Source organism: Protomyctophum parallelum (genome assembly GCF_964188405.1).
Source record: "Protomyctophum parallelum genome assembly, chromosome: 11".
Taxonomy (NCBI): domain Eukaryota; kingdom Metazoa; phylum Chordata; class Actinopteri; order Myctophiformes; family Myctophidae; genus Protomyctophum; species Protomyctophum parallelum.
The window spans coordinates 36,341,216-36,364,192 of NC_139707.1; the positions used below are offsets into that span (position 1 = coordinate 36,341,216).

At 42.4% G+C, this 22,977-nt stretch overlaps 1 protein-coding gene and 1 long non-coding RNA gene across 2 annotated transcripts; one reads left to right on the forward strand and one right to left on the reverse strand.

Moving 5' to 3' along the window:
* The first annotated feature begins 1,592 nt into the window (after window positions 1-1,592).
* LOC310867331 lies at window positions 1,593-4,690 on the forward strand. The gene is made up of 3 exons (XR_014569995.1): window positions 1,593-1,814; window positions 2,240-3,454; window positions 3,968-4,690. It is a non-coding gene; the product is annotated as an uncharacterized lncRNA (long non-coding RNA).
* An 8,514-nt stretch (window positions 4,691-13,204) lies between these two features.
* LOC310866982 (extracellular calcium-sensing receptor-like) lies at window positions 13,205-21,058 on the reverse strand (the record flags this gene model as incomplete). Its single annotated transcript, XM_083776776.1, has 9 exons — window positions 13,205-14,118; window positions 14,668-14,791; window positions 14,898-15,125; window positions 15,612-15,887; window positions 16,020-16,226; window positions 16,990-17,259; window positions 18,392-18,478; window positions 19,999-20,293; window positions 20,814-21,058. 9 exons carry the CDS (start codon window positions 21,056-21,058, stop codon window positions 13,205-13,207), a joined length of 2,646 nt encoding a protein of 881 aa, XP_083632902.1.
* Window positions 21,059-22,977: the final 1,919 nt, after the last annotated feature.

The window sequence follows — 22,977 nt, forward strand, 5'->3', positions numbered from 1 at the left end:
TTAACCAGAGACGTTATTTTATCTCTCTCTGCTGTCCACTCATGTCAGAAGAAGGCCTAATGCAGAGATGTCAAAATGCGACTGTTGGATTAGCCTACTTTTTAATCTGGGCATGCATGCTCCATTACTCCCAACTCACAACACACGAGTAAAATTCTAGGCTAATGATTTCACGTCTAGGATTTACAGGAATATGTAGTCTGCTAAATATTTTTATTTTCATTTCATAAGTTTGTGTATCAAGGGAGCTTTCCACCTGCAGTGCCCAAGCAAACGCCAGTCTGCTGCACAGAGCCGAGTTTGCCTATAAATATGATTGTTGTAAGGGGGATATTATGTGTTTTGTAAAACACAAACTGGACATTGATATTTATCCACAAAGCAAGATGCAGATAATAAAGATGCAATCATTCATAACTTTGCTATTCTACCCAACATTCAAACCCTATTTACTTGTCATTCCTACTGTAAATGTCACATAGTTAATAAGTCTAATGTGCAAGGGGGAGATATTTTGAGCAGCAAAAACTAAATGGATAACTTTGACGAAATAACTCTGCCTGAACGGCTGAACCACGTCCACTAGCATATTTCAAACAAACTTAAGGACCACGACCACCTACCTCCCCACAACAATAATATATACTTCATGTATAAGGAGGCATAATGCATTCATATATATTCTATTTGTTTTTATTTTACATTAATTATGTCAACAAGTTGAATTGAATTGAATTGGTTGCTTACTAGTTGAGTTGTGCAAATTACCTACAGTAGATTTTCAGGTTCAAACCACCTACTTTGTTGGCTGTTTCTGTAGCCCATCTAATCCCCATATATAGAGATTCTATTAGTTTATAATCAAAATGTACCACAATGACTTCATAAAAAAACACAATTGTATATTTAATATTGAATTGTTTTCTCTTATTTTATATTTTACTTAGACCTCCTGCACCTCCCTGTGTGTGAAGAGCAGAAATGTAGCCCAGTGTTGTCCAGGGGGAACAAGAGCTTCACAGATTAAAGAGGAACCAGATACTCTTCAAAGACCAGAGGGTGCTGATGCATGGGTCAAAATTAACATTACTAGCAGTGAAAAGTGAGGATGATGGTGAAAAAAGAGACGGCACCTCTAGCCAGTACCTCAACTGAACACATAAAAACACACGCTGATGTAGAGGACTGTACAGTATCACAACCAACAAGTGATGACCGGCTCCTCTCTTCACACTGTTCTGAATCTGACAATGAGCACAGTGATGAGTGTGAGGAAACCAGGCAATCGGCTTCAAACACTCTGAAATCACATAAGACACACAATGTGGAAGGGGAAAGTTTGCCCTTGAAGAACAACTTACAGGACCTGAAATCATCAAAAGAAATTCCATCCACAAGTCACACAAAGAAGAAACCCTTTAGTTGTACTATTTGTGGGAAATGTTTTTATCAAACTAGAGGTATGAAAAGACACAAGATGATCCATACAGGTGAAAGACCCTTTAGTTGTGCCGTTTGTGGCAAAGGCTGTGGACAAATAAGTGAGCTGAAGACACACATGAGGACTCACACCGGGGAAAAACTATTTTGTGAAGAAAATTTCAATCGAAATGGTCAACTGAAGATGCACATGAGGATTCATACAGGGGAAAAGCCATTTAGTTGTACAGTTTGTAACCAAAAGTTTAGTCGAAATGATCAGCTGAAGAGGCACATAAGGATTCATACTGGGGAAAAAGCTTTTGTTTGTACAGGTTGTGGCAAAAGTTTCATTCACAGTGGACATCTGAAGACACATATGAGGACTCATACAGGTAAAAAAAAAAAGTTCACTGGCAAACGATTTAAAATGTCTACATTTACCAAATGGTTCACCCATAAACTGTTTCATAAGAACATTGTTGTGAAAGATATACTTAAAACATAACTTGCTTGCATATATTATTTCTACAATTACCTTAATTACATCAACAGTGTATTTAACCGTCTCACTGCCACCTGGTGGACGCAAGAGCTAACGCTTGACTGCCGACCCAGATCTACTTCGTTTTAGTGTGTTGCACGCTGGATGCATTGTTTTGTGTGTTTTGTTTTGTGTGTTTTGCTTTTTTGCTTTTACTCACATGTTAGACAGCCGACATACGGATCCGACAAATATTTGGAGAAAGCCCTATGAAAAATAAGAAATACTGCATCAAGAAATATAAAATAAACAGTTTTCTCTAATTTGACCCTACAGACTTCCTGCATCTCCCTGTGTATAAAGCGGAGGTTTCTCCTAAACAGAGGAGTCCCAGTCTGGTTCAGGAGGAACCAGAGCCTCAGCAGATTAAAGATGAACAGGAGGAGCGAGTGAAAACTGAAGATGAGGATGAAAATAGAGTGACAGAGCCTCTATCCAGCACCTCAAATGTACAAATGAAAACAGAAGCTGATGAAGAGGACTTGAAGAAACCTTTTAATTGTACTGTTTGTGGCAAAGGGTTTGATCACATTAGAAGTCTAAAGAGGCACACAATGGTCCATACAGGGGAAAAACCCTTTAGTTGTACTGTTTGTGGCAAAGGTTGTGGTCAAATGAGTGAGCTTAAGACACACATGAGAACTCACACAGGGGAAAAACCCTTTAGTTGTCCATTTTGTGAACAAAGATTCAATCGAAATGATCAACTGACTCTGCACATGAGGAATCATACAGGGGAAAAGCCCTTTAGTTGTACAGTTTGTGAACAAAGATTTAGTCAAAATGGCCAACTGAAGATGCACATGAGGACTCATACAGGGGAAAAGCCCTTTAGTTGTACAATTTGTGGCAAAGGTTGTGTTCAAATGAATGATCTGAAAAAGCACATGAGCATTCATACAGGGGAAAAACCATTTAGCTGTAAAGTTTGTAAACAAAAGTTCAGTCGAAATGATAAACTGAAGATGCACCTAAGGACTCACACAGGAGAAAGGCCCTTTAGTTGTTCAGTTTGTGAACACAGATTTGCTCAAAGTGGGCAACTTAAGATTCATATGAGAACTCATACAGGGGAAAGGCCCTTTAGTTGTTCAGTTTGTGAACAAAGTTTCAGTCAAAGTGGTCAACTGACGATACACATGAGAACTCATACAGGGGAAAAACCCTTTACTTGTAAAGTTTGTGGCAAAGGCTGTATTCAAATGGGTGATCTGAAAAAACACATGGGAACTCATACAGGGGAAAAACCCTTTAGTTGTACAGTTTGTAACCAAAGGTTCAGTCGAAATGCTCAGCTCAATATGCATATGAGGAATCATACAGGGGAAAAGCCCTTCAGTTGTACAATTTGTGAACAAAGATTCAGCCGAACTCGTCAACTGAAAGTGCACATGAGGACTCATACATCGGAAAGTCCTTTTAGTTGTACAGTTTGTGGCACAAGCTTCATTCAAGGTGGACATCTGAAGACACACATGAGGACTCATACAGGTGAAAAACCCTTAAGTTGTATTATAAAAAAATAAAAAGCTTCAAAAGAACAATGAGAGATTCTCTGAAAACATCACATTTATTAAGGTCGCTCTGGCCATTTATCCAAAGGGACAACAACTCCAGGAAAAACAAAAGAACTCCCACAACCAGTCAGCAACAGATTAATATTGGAACTTATTGAGGGTTGATTCATTCCTCTGTAGCTATGTAACTACAATTAAATATTTACAAAACAATGTGTTGAGGAGCAAAATTTTACTCGCCACAAGAGAGGTGTCTTTGGATTCATAAATGTATGCTTACCAGTCAAATGTAAGCACCATTTTAAATTGTTTAGAGAAAACAAAATCCTTTCAACGTAGCCCTCTTAAAATAGGTTATGTAGTATGGCGTGTGTGTGTGTGTGTGTGTGTGTGTGTATTCATTCATAGGCTTAACTTAAATATTGTACGTGTGAATGTATGAATGCATGCTGTTTGAAATGAATGCTGCTTTTTTCTTCTCATTCAGAAAACCTCCAGAAAACTCTAACATACACTGTTGGCAGCCAAGTGATGCAGGACGAAGGTATTCAAGAAACCGTGTCAGACATAGACAGTGAAGACCAATTGAGAGCTAATATGGAGGACCTGGAACATGACAAAGACCATGGAACACCTGGAACATGATAAGACTCACATCGGCATTGTCCACTTTTCATGTTTAATTCCAATACCAGACTGATTTAAAGGGGAGACAAGGTCTACAAGGAAGGTGTATGCCAGTTTTGAGGACAACAACAATGGAACGACTCACCATTACCACCATTACCATTTGTAGTTTTGTTGGTCGCCTGATCAGTTTATTGCTTGCTGCTGTGTATAGCTAATAACAGATGATTGTGCTCAGCATTGATCCTACAAGTGTGTATAGTTATTAGTTAATGCGGATCATTATATTTCACGTTGTGAACAAAATAGTCCACAATTATTTCTCAATGATCAATGCCTGTTGTCTTTGGATGGCATGACAATCCATGAAACTTGTTTGGAAAATACAATAATCTATAATCTAACACACTTCCCAATCATTACCACTGCCAGTACAACCCAATTTATGAAAAAGTAAGACCCATATTATTATTATTATTATTATTATTACTCAACCTTGAATTCACACTCTTCCAGCATGATCAGATGATCCTGATCAGAAGCAAGACAATCACTTCAACACAGACAAATGGATGATACTGATTCATCAGACAGTGGATTGTTTTTACACCCGGATACCCCGTCCTGGACCAGGACAGGCTTCAGGCGCCCCTCCATAGGAGACCAGTGTTGTTTTTGGCAGCAAAGTTTGATTTTAGTTGTAGTCATAGTCCCTTGAATAGTTTATTTAGTTTCAGTCACATTTTAGTCACCTGGAATGTTTTAGCGTTAGTCTAGTTTTAGTCGACTAAATCTACAGTTGATTTAGTCGGTCTTGATGACGTCGTAATGACTGTTTTTACACTTTCTGAAAATAGCCGATCTACAAGCTTGTAGATCGGCTATTTTCAGCATGCAACCTAGTGTAAAATGACTTATACTGGATCTCTTGTCCACTAGTCCCATTTTAGTCTAGTTTTTATTTGTCAACGAAATTGTCAGTATACTATATTTATCATAGCTTAGTGTTCATCAGTGAAAAAAGGTTAGTCGACGAACACTTTTCGTCTTAGTTTTAGTCCACGAAATCAACGCTGGATCTGAACTAATTTAATTAGGCGTTGGGAACATGTTGCGACCGCATGCATGCGGTCGCAACAGGTTCCTAACGCTGATGTCGACCGCAGGGCAGTGTTCGAAACATTATGCATAACCTTCTGCATGAAAGGCATATATGCTCTAACGCTAACCACTACACTAGGACGGCCCGACCGTATAGGTCAGGGCATACTGTGTATATTAAACATTGCAATTGAGTATATTTCCTATGCAAATATTCTCATCACATATCAATTGATATGTAATATTGTATTTTCTTAATTATGATAAAATGTAGTCATGAAAAATATGTTGCGTTGAAGTGTCCAATCTGAACTGCTGTCTGCTGCAGATAATTGATTTTATTCATTTTTCTCAATGGAAGAGATTTCTTTCTTTCTTCCTTCCAGATAGTACTGTATCTTTATAACAAAAAACATCGCATGGATGCACCTGAGACGTTTCCTCAGTGATGTATCCCAAGGTCATCAAGGGTTTCGGGTCTCTCAAACAGCATACCCCTCACTCAGGCGACCCAGCCGGGCTGATCAAGTCACGACTTTACGTCCCAGTAGCTACCCTTAATCAGTCCCATTAGGGAAAAACCTGGGCCACACAGTCCGTTGGAACTACTCCAGAACTACTCTGCCAAGGCTGCGAGGTACGCTTCTGGCGCATGGAAGGACTATAGGCTCTGTGGGTTGTCCGGGCCCCTCCTATGTCTCATCAGGTCCACTCCTGCTCTCACCAGGCCCAGGACCTGTGCGTTGCACCAGAGTCCCAGCAACAGACACTTCATTCAGGAGTGGTGGGCAATGGTCCCGCAGACTCCACCTGAGCGAGAAGGTGGTGCTGCGGGCTCCACCTTCATACTATGTAACCTTTTCAATGAAAAGTATTTTTTTCTATATAAATATTTCACTGGCATATGTTTCCCAATAATGCGGGGGGTTTTTTGTTAGTTTTTTGGAACTTCTCTAAACTCTATTTTGAACTGTCTGCATGACACACCAGATTGTTGACGTCCCTATTTTATTTTATTTAATAAAATGGCGCACAGATCCACTATTCGTAACGATAGTTGAAGCCCAGTGGCCATACATACATTTCACACAAGCGTCTTAAGTTTCTTCTTCAGATATGTGGGCTTGCAGCTGCGGTCACACTTCCACTTTCCAGAAGTGATAAAGCATCGTCTTAAACTCTGTCTTGTTGTGAACCTTTTGTAGTGGCTCTCTGAAGTCTATATATGCTCTTGTGTACATTCACCAATATTGTGTATTATGCATACTTGGAAGTATTATGATGCCTTGTGTTTTGATGATTGCTTGTCATTGACACGCCTTTCAGCTTGTGGGTCATATTACTCTTGTGCAGGGACGTGCACACTGCACATATAGACATCAAAGGGGGCTTCAGCCCCTAGCTGCCCTTTTACCTGTCTGTAAAACTACCGCCCTTTCCAGACCACAAATGCAGCATTTACTATAGTGAAAGAAATGCAAATGGCACTCCTTTCCATGCCTTTCCACACAGCGCGACGCGTTGTGAACTTGTAGATGTGCCTTTGTCCAAGAGTGCCCTCTTACGGGATTTTAGCCCCTGCCCCTCTAACGCTCTCTGCACGTCCCTGCTCTTGTGAGTGTGTCTTGTCCTTTCCTTGCTGTGGTTCATTGTTCATAATTGTGTTCATTGCCTTTCAATATTAGGCCTACCACCGGTTTAGAGGAGCGGAGGCGCATCTAAACTAGTTAGATTGTATTGCTTTGTCACATATGCCTCCTCTCCAGTTGACATAATTTAATTACAAATATTTCAATAAATCAATAATTAATTAATATAATTATTATTAATTATTTTGTAGTAAAAACATTACATTTGTTTAATTGTATTCAAGTGGGAAGGTTTGTGACACTTAAGAGTACATTTATATGTCTTAGGCAAGTCATATTTAACTTTAATAATGTAATATTGTGAGCTTGTAGATCTGTTCAAGCCGTTACTTTGGGCATGTTTATCTGTAAAGACAGACCGATTAATCGGACCGATTAATTAATCGGTTTGATTGATTAATCGAACCGATGCCGATTAATCTAAAAACAACTAAAATCGGCCGATACCGATATGTTTGCTGATTAATCTCCCATCACTAATTATTATATAAAAAAGGATATAGAAATAATATATATATATATGATGGCACGATGAAATGTAGCCTAGATATACAAATCTTCATACAAAATCTACTCTAATCATGGAAACACATAATTCCATGGGCAAAATAATTGCCTTTGTTTGTATTGTAGGCTACATTTGTATTGGGAAAACTGGGATTACCTCACTCAACAGACGTGATGTTCTAGAAACTAAACATAGGCCTATGTGTTATATTACAATACCAGATGAATTAACATAAAATGACATTAATATTGTCACAAACAATAATATCATAATAATTATGTGAATTAAACACATTGAACCAGTGAATATTCATAACAGCAAACGTATCCGTATTAATAAGTAGGCTACAGTAGGCCTATAAGCTCTCTGCCGAGTCTGCCTGGTTAATTACTGTTGCATTTTATGGTCTTAAGCCGCCATCTAGCGGTCAAACATAGTAGACCTAATGGCCAAATTCAATGACCGTCGACTCGGCACAGTGCATTTAGACATTTAACTAATTTACCGGCAGGGCTGGACTGGGTCAAAAATTAGCCCCTGAAATTTGGCCCAGACCGCCCCACCACAACCGGCAAGCAGAAAGGCAGAAACTCTACCGCCCGCTCTGTCGCGGCACACACAAACAAACCTTAATCTCACCACTTTTATACTGAAAAACATCCATGTGTAAAATATATTAAAGCAAGGGGGGGCGGCTCACTCATTGGGCGGCCTACTGGGCATTTGCCCTGTACTTCAAGTGGCCAGTCCAGGCCTGGCTCCCATTCTCCATACCTAGGTGCAATTAACTTCCATAGGCAGCCCATTCATCCAAACAGAAAAGTCCTATCTGATTGTATTAAACAAGGTCAAACTCACCAACATTGAAGCTGTACGGAAAGCTTGAATTATAATATTCTCTTTCTATCCTCAAAGTGTTTGTTTCATAAAAATCCACTGTATAGGCTACATTATGTTATGAGCTACTTTGTGTCCTTGCAGGTGATTATTTTGTGTTGGAGTGCTGGAGTTTGGAAGTGCTCGTTAGATATAACTCAACTGTCCTGTGTAGCCTACCACCTGTTTTGAATTAGCACATAATGCAAGAGGCAGCAGGACATTGCTTTACAGAAAACGAGTGCTTCCAAACTCCGATGGAAACATGGCTACGGTCTGCAAATGGGCAATAGAGTCATATGGACTTGAGCGTCCCTTAATTCCTTCCATTATGTTCCTTGAGCACCAACACGGAAGCTTGCCCTCATTTGAGAGCATTCGCCCCAGAGCCGGAACCTTTCTTTGGACTATTTTTTACAGTCTATGTTTTGAACATGTGCAGAGGAGGGATGAGCAGAAGGCAGAGGAGAACAGGGATGGACAAAGAGGAGGTTTATGGATACGGCGACTGAGGAAGATGCAGAATATGGAAAGAGATGATTTGCTGGGGGCGACTCCTGGGATTTAAAAACAAACAAAATCCAGAAGAGCTCTTCTGTTTGTTTGTTTTTTTAAATACAAACATTTAAAAACTTTTTCAACTAAATAGTGTAAATAGCAAATTTACAACTTAAAGTTCACAACGTGTTGCAAAAGCAATGCGTTGTGAACTTAAATAGGGAAAATAGGGAAGGAACAAAGTGAACAAAGGGATACACCACCAAGATACCCATGTACCTGTCTAGATACTTCCTTAATGTTAACGAAGTCCACACCCCCAACACCAGAGGGAGTGCAATGAACCATGTACAGCCCAGATTCGGCACAAACTAGGGACTAAATTATTTTCGCTCCTATGCAAAACATTGTTGTGACCTACCGTGACCTCTGGCCCCTGCCATGTCTCCTGTATAGAGGAAAAATAGACGAATTACCACATAACATTCATAACATTTATCTGTAAATAATTTGTGATTCGTGCGCTGCAATATATTCTTCATGGGAATGGAGATCACGTTCTTTGCACTTGGTCACAAAGTAACCAACAGTTCGTACCGACCGCTGTTTCCTGCTCACAAACCCTGAAAACCCTACAGTGGTTCTGCAGACAGATTTATACAAGCGTACAACGCTTTAGACTCCAAATATAAATTCATACAAATCCTCACACATTACAGACTCCGTATACAACTAACAAGAACTCACAAGTGAAAGTATTAATGTTAGATTCTTATCCGTAGTTAATCATTAACTTCCATGTAGTCAAGTGACTGATGGTTTTAAGTCCACGGCTCCACTCGGCCTCATCGTAGAGCATGCAATAAAAGGTGATAATGATTCATGTGGCCCGTGGTAGTTGTAGACATGCACGTGCACAACAGATCTGTTGCACATTCTGCGAGGCGGAAAGCCTGGTGACGCATCCTGGGTACTTCCTGAGTACCCAGGATGGGGTCATGTTTAGACTACCCTAATAATGCCCTTTTCACTTGCCTCAGCCAAGCAACTCTGGTTTGGGGTGGCAAACGAGGCATCAATGTGGTTGTGAGTTTGTAGATATGTTATTTTCTATTTAAAATAGGACTTAGTGGCTTAGTGGCTAATGTAGCCTGTATACAGTTCAGTACATACATAAAACGCATTTAAAAAAAAAAGTTTTTTGTTTGAGTGTCCGTTGCTTATGTCGATTATGTCCAATATCCGAAAAAGGCCTATAGGGAGAAGCCATAGACTATACCTTTTCCCTTCCTTCCTTCCTACAAATGTGTGAAAGTCATATAAATACCAAAAATCACACCCGTGTGAAGTGAGGGGTGCTCGTATCATCTTTTTATTTTTTATCCTGACATACATAGCCTACCCAACCGACTTGATCGCATTGCACCGATCACAGTAGCTTTTACTCCCCCAAGGAAAAGGGGTCTGGGGACAAGAACCCCAGATGGATGGCCAGGTTGAACTGAAGGGTGGAGTTGGTCTGGAGGACGGCCAGGGGCGGGGCCTTGGAGGCGAGCTGCAGGGGCGGGGCCTTGGAGGCGAGCTGCAGGGGCGGGGCCTTGGAGGCGAGCTGCAGGGGCGGGGCCTTGGAGGCGAGCTGCAGGGGCGGGGCCTTGGAGGCGAGCTGCAGCGGCGGGGCCTCAGGCAGAGGAGACAGAGCCACAGAAGGGACTGCAGGCGGAGGAGCTGGGGCTGCAGACGGGGCTGCAGGTCGAGGAGCTGGGGCTGCAGACGGGGCTGCAGGTCGAGGAGCTGGGGCTGCAGACGGGGCTGCAGGTCGAGGAGCTGGGGTTGCAGGCGGAGAGCTGGGCAGTGGGGTGCTTTGGATACCACTGGGAGGATGTTGAGAGCCATGGCGACCACGCCTTCTCCTGGCAGGCCCACGGTTCCCCACACAAAGGGCCAAGCATGACCCCTCATATGGGTCCTGGACGGGAGTATGCTCAGGGTAGACAGGATTCTTTACCTTCCTACAAAAGTAGGCAAGCAGGCTCATAGGCTGGTCTTCCAGTGGTGCAGGAGTGGGGATAGCAGAAGCAGATGCAGGCTGGAGGCCCACAAACCCGAGTCTGATTGACTGGGGCTGGTTACAAGCAGGCTGGGAAGCAGGGGGGCCAGAACTGGAAAGCTGAAAGCTATTCAGCCTTTTCTTGACCACATCAAGGTGAGGAACGAAGTGGCTCACCCACGGCCTCTCACCAAACCATTTCTGTTGGGGTGAAATCCTCCCCAGCAGCTCAGCATGCTGGCTCAGAGGTGAAGCAATGAGGTAATTCACGGCATAATCAAACTCCTGTACTTTCAGCTGAAAGAGCTTTCGTTCTGCTGAGTCCATCGTGGTCAGTTTGTACTGTCACGGCGTGAGACAAGTATTGGACCCAAGTGCAGAACGGGAACAGCCCATAGATCCGAAGTCCCGTTAGTCCGAACATGCACTGCTCCCGTGCTTGCGGTTAGGTTTAGGTTTTCTCCCATGCTTGCGGTTAGGTTTAGGTTTAGGGTTAGAGATAGGGATAGTAATTTCGGAACAATGAACCTTCTGACTAATGACACGGCACCTGCAGAACCACACACAGGAAGGCAGGCAGATGAAGTTCAATTGAGATTTATTGACTAACACAGGACATACACGGGCTGGACACACCATAACAAACTATAAACTGACAAGTGAACACTGAATACACAGAGGCTTAAATAGACACAAAGACTAACTAGACACAGGTGCAACATAACTACAAACACATGATTGGCTGACACTAAACAGGACACAGGTGAAATACAATTACAAAGCAGACTGGTGAGACAAGGCAGGAGACTTAAAACAAGGCAGACAGGAAATCACAGAACACTACTACAAAATAAGGTACAGAACACAAATACAAGTAATAAGTCCCAAAACACAGACAAAGTCCAAGGGCAGAGGAGCGTACCGTGACAGTATATCGGCTACAGAAGATAGGCTACTTCTAAGTATTAATAATGAGGGTGTCTTACACCGCTGGTCTGGGAATGTCCATATTATATGGACCCTTTTTTAACGTGTTCGGGCCGGGTAGGACATAAAATGTGTACGCATTAGTAAGGCCAGGCGGGGCCTCGGGCCAGCCCAGTTCAGGCCCGGTTAGGGCCCAGTTAGGGCCCAGGTAAGGGCGGGCCTTCATTTTCCGGCCTGTTGAGAACTCTAGTTGTAGATAACTATGGGTCGTGCCCGTCTAGAGTCTGAATGGACAGGTATCAGTCAAAAGGGAGGCATCGCAGAGGAAGGACGGGTGGGGAAGGATCAACATATGGAATGACTGTCAGAACAGGTCAGCATGGTGTCGGTGAGGCCAAACCTGGAGCTGCTGGCCAGCTCCATATATGCAGTGTATTGCAGTCTTCTCTAGGCTATAGCTATTGGGTTTCATAAGGTCAATGTCATGATCTTCATATAATATATTAATATATTTGCAGGTTTTCATAGATATGTCACTATTATATTATTATTATTAGTTGTACCTTTGTAGGTAGCTAGAACTACAAATCATTTCCTATTCCTGAGTCATATATATGATGAGCAGGTGCTAAAAAAAAGCATCATCAATTAGAGCGGACAGCTCTCACCCCCTATACCTATAACTCCTGCCATCCGGCCAAGGGTTAACCCATTTAGGCCTGACGTCGAAATTAAAAAAATATATATTCAAAGATTTGTGCCGCATTTTCACAATCTTTCAAAAATAGCTCATAGCGCACCACCGGGTGGCGCGCTACGAGCTTGTAGATCTGGTCTTTTTCAATAGCTAAAGTATAACAAAATGCTTAGTTAAAACACCAACCCCTGTTACTAAAACCAACAGGTACAAATTCTCATTTATACCTATACCTCCATCCGGGCCATCAACAAGGGAAGCAGGAGGAGGTAGATGTAGTTACACTCGGTGCACTTTAGCTGTAGTTGCTCTTTATATTTAATATAACATCTGTATCTTGTGATAATGTATACGTATGTTTGTTGTCGTTATGCAGGTTCTACTGTTTGTAATGTCTTTAAGAGCTTTTATTATCTGCTGTAAAACAAAGTGCCCAGCTTGGGACATATATGAATAAACTGGACCTTGACCTATGCATAATAGATTAACGGTCATGCAAAATACTGTAAACCTCTTATGCCTGTAGTACATGCAGAGAATGAAGAGGTGCCACTAAAATAACCCAACTTAACCTTTGGGAGTCTTAGTCAAATCAACTTTTCACTAAGCTTTTTTATGATAGACAATAGATGTGGGCATTGCATCTATGATTGGATCAGTAAACCTTAAACTTAATCTGGAAGAAAACTTAATCTATTAACAGGGCTATCGACAATCAAAGGTATCCATATATATTTATTGTTATAATGTACAATACACACAGATAAAATGTATCATTGTTTAGTATTATGCTTCTACGTCTTGGTGGCACCTCGGCCCATGATGGACTTCTTAGTGTTTCTCTCTGGTCTCAAAAGGATTGTATAACACTTTGGTCCGAACAGTGCGACCAAAAGGCCAGAACTCGATGCTAAAATTGCAAACACCTCCACTACATCTGCATATTTGCCCGGAGAGCTGATATATGCCGGAATGAAGGCTATCCACACGGCGCAGAAGATCAACATGCTGAACGTGATTAACTTGGCTTCGTTGAAGTTGTCTGGAAGGTTTCTTGCCATGAACGCTAGCAGGAAGCTGAGGAGTGCCAGTAAGCCAATATAACCCAGTAACACCGCGAAACCGACTGTCGATCCCACAGCGCACTCGTAGACTATCTTATCCCTGTGGTATTGTGAGTTTCTATGAGGAGACGGCGAGGAAGACACGAGCCAGGCTATGCAGATTATCGACTGGATAAAAGTAAGAGCCAGAACCGTTCCTCTCTGCTGCATGGCGCCGAACCACTTCATGATGTCTCCACCCCCGGGCTTGGAGGCCTTGAACACGGCCAGCACCACCATAGTCTTGACCAGGATGCATGAGACGCACAGCACAAAGCTGATCCCGAATGCCGCGTGCCTCAGCTGACAGGTCCAGAGCGTGGGGCGGCCGATGAACAGAAGTGAACACAAGAAACACAGTTTGAGAGACAGCAGGAGGAGGAAGCTGAGTTCCGAGTTGTTGGCGCGCACCATGGGCGTGCTCCGGTGATAGATGAAGATTCCCAGGACAATGCCGCAGATGAGTGTGCCCAGCAACGAGATGGTCGTCAAGGAGATACCCAGCGCCTCGCGGTAGGAGAGGAACTCCACGCTCTTGGGGACACAGTGGTCACGCTGGGGATTGGACCAGTAGTCCTCTGGACAACTGGCGCACTCTGTCGAGTCTATAACAAAGAGGGGACGATTTAAAGGGACCGGACGTCCTAAAGATGACCCACACCGTACATCGCTAAATAATGTAAACATATACCAGCAGTGTTGTTTTTGGCAGCATTGATTTTAGTTTTAGTCATAGTCTCTTGAATAGTTAATTTTTTTGGAATGTTTTAGTGTCTAGTTTCAGTCGACTAAATATCATAAGATTCAGTCGACTAAAATGTATTTTGGTCATTACGTAATGATCTCTCACAACGCGCCGCACTGCGACGCGCTGTGAGCTTCATGTAGATCGGCTATTTTCAGCATGCAACCGATTGTAAAATGACTTAGACGGCATCTCTTGTCCACTAGTGACTAGTCCCTTCCTAACATTTTAGTCTAGTCTTTATTTGTTGACGAAATTGTCAATATATTTAGTCTTAGTTTTAGTCACCAACTCACCATAGCTCAGTTTTTATTTAGTTTCCATTTAGTTTTTCATCAGTGGAAAAAAAAGGTAGTCGGTGAACATTTTTCGCCATGCGTTTCAGTCGACGAAATCAACACTGCCCTACCGGTCTCATTGCTGATCTCTCCCTCAGAGCAAGCGATGCAGTCGAAGCAGCAGACGGGTTCCCCTTTCCTTCTGGCCACACGTGTTCCAGGGGAGCAGCTCTCACTGCAGACAGACCGAGGTGGCTATACAGAGGAAACGGGAATGACCATAAACTATTACCATTTATTGTAAATCATGAGCATGTGTACAGTATATGACCATCAGCTATTCTAGAATGACTGAAGTGACCTGCGTGGATTTAAAGTTCCAGAATATTCTGTCTTCATCGAGGATGAGTTCTTCACCTGCGGAGGCTGACTTCATGAACACACCTACAGTGTGAACCTTTGTGCTTCCGTCGGGGAGCCACACCCAGTTAATGACGTCATAGACCGGCAACGCGTCTCCGTTCTCGTCGAATGACACGTGATCGCCAAAGGATGTGGTGAAGTTGATCTTTTCCAGGTAATACACAAGCTATAGAAATGACGACGTGCAATAGTATAAGAGCAAGAGACTTACTACTGTATATACAATATTAGTATAGTTATTCTGACAGGGACTGTTTATGGTATTAACTACAACCTTGCAGTATTAAAATCACAATATAAACATGAAGTATGTTTGTCCCAGTATCCTGCGCCTGCTCCCATTATTATAGTCTATAAATCAAAGAAGAAGAAGAATACTTTATTTTTCACCCTGTTATGTCAATAATATGTAATGATTTTTACATTGTCAAGTGTGGTTGCCGCAGTCGCTTACATAGACCCCTCCCACTAATATTGCAATTTATGTCTTTATAAACGATTGCAAAACATAGATTGGTTATACGTAACCAACAAAAGCCAATTAGCTATACTACAAACATTATGCAAAGCTCGGCCAATCACAGGCTAGTCTGATTAGAATCCAGCTACAAACATTGACAGGTAAATTGTGAAATCAATTAATACCACACACCTGCCATGGCTGCATTGTCTGTAAACGGGCACAGCTGTGCCCAGGGAAAGGCCCTCTCCCTGGCACACACTGCAGCATGTCATGAAGGGCGTGGGCCAGCGCGTACACAGCCTTGTACACGTTGTACTCTTCCCTGAGGTCGGACACATCCAACAGGGTGGTCTCTGCTGTCACCAGGTCCTCTCGTCCAGTACACACCGTTCCACCGGCGTCCACCCACTCTGACGGAAAGGGCGCAAATTTACACCGAAATGTGTTCTCCCAAAACTGTCTCACCTACCGGGGGGAGGAAAAAAAGAAAACGCAGTGGAAGTTAAGCATGAATCAAATATGTTCATTGTGACTATTTAAAAGACAGAAGCCACTTTGATTTTTTTTAAATAAAAACGAATTAAACAAGAGACTCACTATGGCATTCTCATGGCTGTTGTCAGGGTCGTGGTCAGGATGTATTTTCAGCAAGAAGTCCTTGAGACCTGGGATCTCTCCGCGCCGTATGGAGAGACCCAGGGTGCCTCTCAGATACGGCAGGAAGTGAGGATTCTGGAATATGGTGGCTGTCGTCACAGCATTGCTGGTCATCCATTGTATACCTGTCACATTCTGCCTTATCACCTGTTGAGATATCAGGGGGGGAAAACATCAGTTTCTTCTGGCTCCAAAACTATATGGAATGCACTTCCCATTACAATCAGAACTGCAGCCTCACTCCCAATCTTCCGCCGTAGTCTGAAAACCCACCTTTTCAGACGCCATCATGGCCCGTAGCACTTACCCTATACCCCCTTAGATAGCACTTTATGTAGACTTAGATAGCATTTTATAAAGACTTATAGCATGTTATGTAGACAGCACTAGAATTGCATTGTAGTCACAGCACGTTGTAGTTTATATGTATAGTTTAATTATATAGATATTACACTGTCTGTTACGTTCTTATAGCTTACGCATGTTTCATGATAACACTAATACTTTTTATGTATGTGATGTATTGCCATGCTTTTTGTTCTTGCTTAATGTAAATCACTCTGGCCTAAGAGCGCCTGCTAAATGCCTAAATTGTAAATTGATGAACCTATAAGAAAGTGATTAAATTGCACTGCAATAAAAAAAAATGCTTGCCATTGAATTGCAACGTATTTATACGCCTGTATATGAATGAACGGATGTCTTCGCTTCAATATAACTATAGTATTCCCTAAGGCCAGGTGTCTCCCCTTCCACTAATCATCTCTGGCTCCGCCCTCCAACACTGCAATGGAATGGTTAAAGGCACAGCCACACACACACACAGAACCCCATATAGTAGACTAAAGGCCCAGGGGGCCATTACTTCATCAATACGTAATAAATGAACATTAAACACAGTAACCCCAACCTCCTCCATGAGATCCACCATGTAGCTCCCGTATACAAATAGAATGACCACACGGGCTGTGGACGTCTTGATGGCGGCGACGGTCCTCCGGAGCGCAGCCGGGTCGTGGTCCCAGGGCATGGCCTGCAGGTAGGCCAGACAGCCCAGACCCGACCGGGCCAGGGCGGACTGGAAGACTCGAGCGGCGTCGCGGCCGTAGGCGTCGTCGGTGAACAGCAGTCCCGCCCAGGTCCACCCGTACCGCCTCATAATCTGGAGCATCACTCGTATCTGGACGGGAAAAGGAATGGAATGGAGGGATAACTGTGTTATAGGCTATATAGATCAGTGGTTCCCAAACTTTGTCATGTCAAGGACCCCCAAATTGGCCATAATTAGCCCGCGGCCCCCCATTTGAAAAGATGTGATTTTTACGGCTCTAGCAGTAGTGGTTTTCAACCATTTTCATTTTAAGGACCCCCAGTTTGACCTGAATTACCCATTTCTATCTCTGGGACACCAATGTATATATTGTAAAAATCCAAGTTAATTTAACTCTGAGTTACAGACCCATAAGGGTCCATTTGGTTCCTAAATATCATTTAGCTGGGGACCCCCTGGAACTCCCTCAAGTAGCTACCCCTAGGGGTACCACTGGGCTAGATAGCCGTCTATGAAATTGGGGTCCAGGGACCCCCAGCGGTCCTTGCGGGCGTTCTAGGAAGGGAAGAGGAACAGTTTAAACACTTGAGCGCTATGTATACTTTTTTCTTAATTACTTTTTTTTTCTTTTTTTGCTATTTTCGATTAATGTTGACATACAGTATCTTGGCTAATCTTGGGTCCCTGGCACAAAATATTTTCAAATGGGGGTCTGTGGCCATATTAATCTGAATTTGGGAGTCCTTGACATACATTTTTTTCAGACATCAGAGTCACAAAGTGACTTGCAACAACAAAATAAAATAAATTTCAAAAAGTGAATTTAAGCAAATTCACTTTGCTTAAATTTGAAACTACATGAAAACGAAGGTATGATGACTAAAACTGAGACTAAATATACTGACGATTTCGTCAACAAATAAAAACTAGATAGGAATGTTAGGAAGGGACTTGTGGACAAGAGATCCAGTATAAGTCATTTTACACTTGGTTGCATGCTGAAAATAGCCGATCTAGCTCACAACGCGTCGCAGCGCGTTGTAAGCTTGTAGATCGGCTATTTTCAGCAAATCATTACGATGTCATCAAGGCCCGCCAAAACACATTTTAGTCGACAAAATCAACTGTAGATTTAGTCGACTAAAATCTTATGATATTTAGTCGACTAAAACTAGACTCACACTAAAACATTCCGGGTGACTAAAATGTGACTAAAACTAAATGAAAACTATTCAAGAGACTAAAACTAAAATTGGTTCACCTGGATGGCATCACTAGGGATTGTTCTAAAGAAGGACGGGAACAGCATCTGCTCACTCAGACAGGAGCAGGTGGCAAGGTAACTCACCTGAAAAATAAACAAAACATCTGTTCTGAAATATACTACATTTCTTTCTCTTTTCTTTCCCCCTACACATTTGCTTTTTATATATACTTTATTGAAAATTATTCAGGGTTTACAATGTATGCATTCACATGAAAATTACATGCAGTACAAAAATATAATAAGGCATTTCAATACAAAGGTTTTTTTTTCACAATGTCAATAAGTGCCATGGTTTTAGTTCTTTGTCTCGAGTCTTTTCAGTTCAGTTATTATTTATTTAAAGAGCACCTCTCTAGAGATGGCCTCCTGGTGCACATCTTGTTTTCCACAGTTTGTTCACCACGGTGCAAACTACAGTCCAGTAAAATTCTTGCTCAAAGACCACATACATAGCAGCATTGTAATTTACATACATTTTAAAACCAATTTGTGGCATTTTCCCCCCAACACAAAACTAGACCTCTGGCAGTCTACCAGCAGTTGCAGTGCAGAGCATAATATGAGCAGAGTGAAGCAGAGAGGAATCCCTCTCCACACTCATGAGATTCCGCTCCACCACACCACTCAAAATGCTGTCACTATGATCAAAATCACTCTCCATGTACAGTATACAGTATCAAGATTTATTTACCCCCATCCCCAGAATCCCCTCACCACACAGAATATAAGAAGCATGCATTGTATTTTGCTGCAAACACACGACAGTGGCCAGACTTCACCATTTTGGAATCTCGTTTAGAAACTATTTGGATCAAAATGCAATCTTTTGGAGTTGCACATTCCACCCTATACCCTGGCCTATAATCACAATGTAGATTACAAACCCACGTTTCTAGCCATTATGCTCCCCTATAAGCACCGTGGACAGCAACTCTGTCACTTTAAGGCAGCCATGATGAATTAATATACAATGCTTCTTTTTTCTTTACTAATAGAGATGGATATTGGACTCATTCATAAGATGAGCAATAACAATAAATCACCCATGGAAATGTATTGAAACTGTCTGCTCAGCTCTGTTTGAACATACAGCTGATTCTCTCTTTCTCCCATTCTGGGCATTAAGCATTATGTTACGCTTTAGCTGTTGAAAAATAGCAGATCTACAAGCTCATAGCGCGGCACCGAGTGCCGCGCTACAAGCTTGTATAGGTCTGCTATTTTTTTTAAATCGTGAACATGTGGCGCAAATCTTTGAATATATATTCTTTCAGAGCCATAGTTTTTAACTCAAATCTTTGCTTCTGGGGGGGGGGGTCACCGGAACAACATATTTTCAGATGGGGGTCGGTGGCCAATTACATATAATCTTGGGGGTCCCTGACATGAAAGTGTTTGAGAACCACTGACAGAAACGTAGGTTTTTCAGAAAACTGTCATAATTTCTCAGGACATTTGTAGAATCGTTCCCATGTCTAAATGGGTTAAAAATCTGCCCTTTTCTGCTTCCATGATGCTCTGCCTGCAAGTAAACATATGTGTCTTTCAATATGTAACACTAATGTATAATGGGTGGTGGGAAAAGGGTGTTCATAACTTACCATGGGAACTCGGTACAAACCTAAAATACTCGAGATGGCAATAGAATGAGCTGAGGTGTCGGCGCCCACGATACCGAGCACCGGAGGGGCCCCGACACAGCTCTCATCCGGTTCAAACGGCTCCTCTCTCCCACTGGCCAGTGACAATGCACCGTGGAAGGCCAGTGCAACCGAGTGACAGGTATCATAGAGACTATATCCCAGGGTCACGTTGGGCAGCAGGCTGGTGTTTGTGTTGATCTCGGCAATGGCAAAAGCCATGGTCTGGGCCCATCTGAACCTTTGGATGTCGAAACTATATATAACACACGAAATGCACACCGTAAACTCGAATGTTTATCTTTGTAGAACTGCACTCACGACGTCATTCTAATGCTATGGTGCTGTGTGAATCAAAAGACGTTAGCTGTTCCAATTTACAATTTAGGCATTTAGCTGACGCTCTTAATCTGGAGCGCTTAATCTGGAGCAAGAACAAAAGCATGGCAATACATCACATACATAAAAGTAGTTATCATGAAACATACGTAAGCTAGAACGTAACAGTGGAATATCTATAATGAAACTATACATACTAAACTATACATATATACTATATGCAATTCTGTCTACGCAACATGCTATAAGTCTGTATAAAATGCTATCTAAGTCTACATAAAGTGCTATCTAAGGGACTATAGGGCAAGTGCTACGGGCCATGATGGAGTCTGAAAAGGTGGGGTTTCAGACAACAGCGGACGATTGGGAGTGAGGCTGCGGTTCTGATTGTAATGGGAAGTGCATATACCATAGTTCTTCGGCTTGCTATTACTCACCTGTAGCAAGTGGGCACCTGCTGCTTGGAGGTGAACGACAGCTCAGGGAACACAGAGTAGAGATGCATGTGAAACATGCCCCCCAGTATGAAGTCCCCAGCCTTGTGGATGGTGTTGAGACTGAACTGTGCCTGTAACTCACAATGAGAAGAGGAAGGTGAGGGCAACAAAGGGGAGAAGGAAGAGAACGATATCAAATACACGTACAGGTATGAAAGCAGGTGTGTGTCTCGATAACAAGTCATCATGACTGTATACTCCCCTCTCTGACCATTGTTTTCCTATCATTGTTTGTCCAGTTGTCTCCGTTTTTATACACAGTGCTATACCGTCCCTAGTGTCAACTAAATGTCTTTACGTAATCTGTCATGACACCTTTCTGGACATGAGGCAGAAGTAGGGGTGGGGCTTAAAAGACCTTAACCATCCAGGTGTGCCACTATAGGGGAGGGCCTAATGTGCCCGGGTCCACCCACTTGTATGACTGGCCCACCAGAGAGCAATATATTCTTTTATGGGCGATATAGCCTCTCCTATGTCCAGCTTTTGGTGTGTGTAACCCAAATTGTGTCCTATAACACAAACATTAAATGCCATTGACAATGAACGGACAATTTTTAGTGTTTGTCTAAACACAAACATTGCGTAACAAACATTGATGAATGAGAGCACCCCTCACTTCACACGGCGGCGTAAGTAAAAAAAAAAGTTTCCCTTTGTGTAATGCACCTAAACACTGTTTGTAGCATTGTGTATAGACTCCAGGGCCCTTTCTTGTTGTGCTGCAATACAGAGATTTGGCTCTTCCTCCTTTTGGTTTCTGCAAAAAATGCTTAATTTTACTGTTAGAAAATGTGTTTTTTAGGTTTGTGTGTTTGTTCAGAAACATGGATCATGCTGTACTGCATTTTATTAATTCTATTGTAAAAAAAAAAAGGTAAAATGGTGCATTTTATATAGCGCCTTTATCCAAGGCGCTTTACATAGATTGTGCATTACATTCACCCATTCACACACACATTCATACACCGATGCCGGGGGAAACCATGCAAGGTACCAACCTGCACATCAGGAGCAATTAGGGGTTCAGTGTCTTGCTCAAGGACACTTCCACACTAACTATGGGGGAGCCCGGGTTAGAATCCAGCCACTCTAGCCCTGAGCCACCGCCGCCCCTGTGATCGTGTTGTCATTTTTGCCTCGACCCCAGGAAGAATAGTCTCTACTAGGGTGTAGACTAATGGGGATCCTTAATGAACTAAACTAAACTAAATGGGGACAGACTGGGCTGCAGAAGACCAATGTGAAGAAAACATATGTTTTAGCTACTCCACTGCACCCTCTATCTACAGATCTTGTCAATAGCAAAATCCCATTGTCCAGATTCTTCCTTCCGGTGAAATATTTTCTTTCCTGGCCAAAAAGTAAATTTTATACGTGTGGTGGGGGGCTCAGAGTGCATCCACTACTGGGGAAAGTAGGCGTTCGACTCCACAAAACAGTCTTTGTATTGGTGAAAGGTGAGTATAGTGAAAGTGTTAGTTTGTAATTTTGCAGCAGTCGACAGGAAGTTGAAAGTATACCAAAGCATTAAGTCGTTATGGACCAGAGCTATATTACCTCAGCAGCCCCCAGAGTGCATGCTGGGAAGTCCGCCTCAGCCCCTGACATCCGGTACGGTAGTATTTTGGAAACCCACACACACATGCTCATGCACCCACACACAGGGGCTACATATCCTGCAGGGTTCATCAGTGGTTCATAAACTAGTTTGCTCTATTCTTCCACCACCAGCAGCACTTCTGATTCAGCTATTCACTAAAAATAGACCTGAGGACGAAATGTCCTCTTCTAAATCATCAATTTTCTGAAAAATGTTTCTATATCAGTGGTTCTCAATATTCCATGTCAAGGACCCCAAAAACTATATGTATTTGGTCGCCGAACCCCATCTGAAAATATGTTGTTCCAGGGACTCCCCAGCAAATATTTTGAGTTAAAAACGTTCGCTCTGAAAGAATATATATTCAAAGATTTGTGCCACAAAAAAAATAGCAGATCTACAAGCTCGTGCCGCGCTATGAGCTTGTAGATCTGCTATTTTTCAATAGCTAAAGTATAACATAGTTCTTTTAAAACACCAAAAGGGGTTCATAAGGTCTGC